Source organism: Lepisma saccharinum, chromosome 7, assembly GCF_977018435.1.
Source record: "Lepisma saccharinum chromosome 7, izLepSacc3.1, whole genome shotgun sequence".
Lineage (NCBI taxonomy): Eukaryota > Metazoa > Arthropoda > Insecta > Zygentoma > Lepismatidae > Lepisma > Lepisma saccharinum.
The window spans coordinates 10,499,333-10,503,979 of record NC_139235.1 but is presented as its reverse complement, the minus strand read 5'-3'; the positions used below and the strand labels follow the sequence as shown (position 1 = coordinate 10,503,979).

Genomic DNA, 4,647 nt, shown 5'->3' with positions numbered 1-4,647 from the left:
TGATGTTCCTTGGACTAGCCATCCTGAAAGGTAGTAGTGTTGGCAGTAGTGGATATTTTGTTGTTCGAAGAATTGTACCATTACCATCTGAGAAAGGTGGAGGCGTTACTACAAAGGGTGGTTTTCCTTCAGGGAGATCAGGGGTGGGAACACATGAGCTTGCATAGTGAAACTTGTGGGTTGCTTGCGAGCTGTCAACAGAGCTCAGGTATTCGCTACAGGGTTCTGACTGGATAAATGCCTTACTCCTCTCTTCCAGAGTTGAAAAAACTCCTAATAATGCAATGCTTGTCATCATGCATGTTGCACCAAATATTAGAGCAGGTCTTCTGCCTACTCCATCAATAACTGACAAAGATAGGCATGTGGCAACTACCTTTATTATTCCAAGTCCAACTGTTGCAAGAGTTGAAGCTGATTTACCACAGAAGCCGACCAAAGCAAAGATCTTAGACGCATAGAACATAATATTTGGCTGCCCAGTAAATTGTTGGAAAAAAAACTATACCCATTCCAATGACCATTCTTCACACATATTATCCACCGATCCGCAAAGTGTCTTTTTCAGATGCTAAAGACAGGCGTATGTTGGTCAACTCTTGTCTCACGTCTTCCGAACCCCATAATTTCTTGATTACTTTCTCGACTTCCTGATCCTTCCTCTTGACGAATAAGAAATGAGGGGTTTGTGGAAGAAAAAGCATTGCAACTCCTTGCAGCACAGCCGGTATTCCACTTACACCAAACATCAGTCTCCAGCCATCTTTTGTTGAAATCAATAAATAGTTCACAAGGTATGACAGTAAAAATCCTGAAGTGATTCCGAGTTCATTGAGCGACACCAGCATCCCTTGATTACTTGGTTGTGAAATCTCAGAAATATAAATGCACTCTGAGATGGACGATAATGCAACTGCGAACCCCACGATGAACCTTCCCACTAAAATAAGCTGATAGGAGTTTGATAATGCCAGAGTGCAAGCACCAATCAAGAAAAGGAATGAACTGAAGCAAATAGACCATCTTCTTCCACAGTAGTCTATTATGAGACCTCCAGAAAAAGATGCAAGAATAGCACCAATCACCATCATACTAACAACTAATTCTTGTTGGAAGCAATCCAGGGAGTAAGTTTCCTTGAGCTGAAGAATGGCACCAGATATTATCCCAATATCATATCCAAATAATACTCCTCCAATGGCAGCCACACATGATGCAACCACAACATAATGCTGGGATGAATCTCTGTTGGTCGTTGCATTGCTATGGACATCATTGGATGGCACGTTAGATTGTGATTCGATGGCTTCATCTTCCTTGTTACTAATTTCATTTAAAAGTACAACTGTGTCTTCTTCATCAGACATCTTCTTCACCAGAACCTGTATAAGAAAACAGCCTCCGTGTTCGTTTTACGCCTTGTTTCCCTCATGCAACTTTAAAGAACAATTTTCTCTAACTTTTTAACCCCCTTCCTGTCGTTCCTGCCCTACGCCACTGGTAGAAACTGTCAATATGAAACTGGTTCGTCCCAATCGTATCATATCTTCATGTAAATAAACTTAAAGAGTCACACTTAAAGAGTTGTACTTTAAGGGAGTTAAAAAAGAGAATATTTTGAGAACTACCCCATTACCGGGACCTCCTCTATGGCGCAGTGGTAGCGTAGTCGCCTTGTAATCAAGGGGTCCCGGGTTCGATACCCGGTGGAGGCACATAGTGGTTCGGATTCCACTTTAAACTGTAGGTCCAGTCTCGATTACCCTTACTGTGCACAAAGTGGACTTAAAACATCTACTCAAACCAAACTACCCCATTACCGAACTTCGACAAGTGTGACCGACACAAAAATCTCAACCTCTCTTCCACGTAGCACACCCTACGTGTCCACAGGGGGATTTCATGACGCGCCTGCGTCATGGGAATTTTGGGGGGACAAAATTTTATATCAATTCTATATATCGTCACACAAAAATGGGGGGGATCGTATAGTTTGACTTGTTATTGATTTTTAGTTTTGGTTATTATGTATAGTTTTCTACCTACCTGTGGGTGATCGCGGTGATAGGGTTGAAATGAAACACCACCTCTTATGCCTTTAGAATCAGTTTGGATGGAGGGGGGAGGAGCATGGTATTCGCATTAATACAAGGTTAGTCGAGCAGACAAACTGTGCGGAATAAGGTTGACTAACAATTTCAGTGAACCTAAAGTATCTAAAGTAAACATATATTGCTGAAACATGTCTGTATTATACAGCAAGGCAACCACAGGGAGGGCAGGGGTCATTGCCTCCTCCCCAACCTTGCATTGAATAAGCTTTGAATACGTAAGCAATTTAGTGTTAGTTTGTTGCATATGTATTTTCTTATTTTATGTCGCTCCATGTTGCATAGGTATGTGTAAGACATACATTATATAGTGTTACTCGCCTGGCCCCCCCACACTTTACCTCCGCACTCGAGGTTCGGTGCAATTCGTACTCGGCTCTGATTTGTCTAGGGGTATCTTTCTTTGTACGACAGTGCACGTGGGTTGCTACAAGTCAACATAATTATATAATTAACTACAAGAGACAACGGATAACCTTTGCGAAACCTTTATGATCAGGGGGATAAATTACCTTGTCCAGCATGTGTGAAATTAAAAACGGAAATTTTGGATAATTTCTATAGTTTAATTAACGTAAAATTTAAAGTATATACATGTCGTTTCCGAACGTTCATTTCTCTAATTATTTATCGGGCCAAAACTCTAATTTTTGATGTTGGAATCTCTATTGTTTGTACCTGGATGCTTTACATTTTATGAATTACATCTGAAGTACGCTTGTCACAAGGTAGACTCGCGTTACTCCAAGAAACGTCTTAACAGGCGCTAGGCCGCCCGACGTGTACATTTCTCAACCTCCACGGTGACAAGGCACTAGGCTGCCCGGCGCACCGTAATTACTTCAAAATAACATCCAGTACAACTACCTTTTTACCTGTAAACTGGACACCAAGGCACTAGCTTGCCCGGCAATCCAATCTCTTACAGCATCCGTTTCGGGAGACCTGTCCTCCGGTCCTAGCTAACCGAAGCAAAAACAGCCTCTCCCTTCCAAGTCTCAGTTCCAACAGCCGACCACCCCTACTCTCATCTGGGAGTTTATATACGTTTGGTTGGCGTCTGTTGCCAACCGCCTTTCTTTCAAAATTTTTAATCTTTAACAGCTAAACTGCCCGCCTTTCTTTTGAACGTTCGAAACACGAAGAAAGAACAGAGAGCTACATGGTTTTTATACATGGAATATATACGAGCTTAAAATGCATAATAAATTGATTTACACTAATAACACATATATGTTTATACAAGTAATTACCTAATTAATTAACATATTAATAATTATTTCAATAAGAGAAAAAAAACACTGTTGCCCTGACACGGGGCAGGGTAACAATAGGGTCTTACATTAAGAGTGATACTTTTTAATTTTTTTTAAAAAAATAAACCACTCAACGTATCAAAGTAAATTGTGCTTTATTTTGAAGCTTAGACATTGCAGTTATGTTCTGAACAAAATATCGTTCAAATGTCCACCACGGCTTTGAACACACTGACGCACACGAAGCTCCAATTGTTAATCACTCTGGCCAACATTAGTGGCGTTATGTCTGCGATAGCCTGACGAATGTTCGCCTCCAATGTTCCAAAGTTCATGGCTTGTCAGCATAGACCTGGACTTTGATGTAGCCCCAAAGAAAAAAATCCATGGGTGTTAAATCACACGACCGTGGCGGCCAATTCACACATCCACGTCTTGAGATGATCCGGTTGCCAAACTTCTCCCTCAGCAAATCGAGCGTAGCATTTAGCTGTGTGGCACTTAGCGCCATCCTGCTGGAACCACATGTTTTCAATATCTATGGTGTCAAGTTCTGGCCACAGACATTCGCGTAACATGGATCTGTAGCGGTTGCCATTGACGGTAACTGTTCTTCTCTCATCATCTGGAGAGAAATAAGGTCCAATGACGCCGCCACTCCATAAACCGCACCACACAGTGAGTTTTTCTAAATGCAATGGCACCTCATGGACCACTTGTGGGTTCTTCTCGATCCAATAACAACAATTTTGTGTATTGACGAATCCACTAAGACAACAATGCGCCTCGTCTGAGAAGATGATTTTTCCACTGAAATCAGGATCAGTGGAGCTATCCTGTGCGTCGGTGTGTTCAAAGCCGTGGTGGACATTTGAACAGTATTTTGTTCAGAACATAACTGCAATGTCTAAGCTTCAAAATAAAGCACAATTTACTTTGATACGTTGAGTGGTTTATTTTTCTTTCACATTTTAAAAAGTATCACTCTTAATGAAAGACCCTTTACATGAAAGTTACACATGTATCTTCGGAATGCATTTATCATTCATTTTCTGCCATTCAAAATAGTAGTAGTAATAAAGCCATTATTAATGTTATTATTATTATTGGTACGTTTATCCTGGTACTTGCCCCCCCCCCCCCCAGCCAAAAATTCGTGGTTGGACCTCCGGTATTATATTTTTCAGCAAATTTTGTCCGACAAAAATAATTTGAGTAATTAATTCGGCTTAAACGGGGGGGGGGGCAAATGTTCTACCATTTTGTGGGGAGTGCGTCAT

General features: G+C 41.2%; 1 protein-coding gene across 1 annotated transcript; it reads right to left on the bottom strand.

The window, feature by feature from the left end:
• Window positions 1-536: 536 nt before the first annotated feature.
• Window positions 537-1,367, bottom strand: LOC145990085 (solute carrier family 2, facilitated glucose transporter member 12-like). The gene has a single exon (XM_083125738.1). It carries the CDS (start codon window positions 1,365-1,367, stop codon window positions 537-539), a length of 831 nt encoding a protein of 276 aa, XP_082981864.1.
• Between the last annotated feature and the right edge of the window lie 3,280 nt (window positions 1,368-4,647).

Coding starts and splice junctions, on each gene's coding strand:
- LOC145990085 (XM_083125738.1), bottom strand. CDS start 1,367: ATGTCTGATGAAGAAGACACAGTTGTACTTTTAAATGAAATTAGTAAC.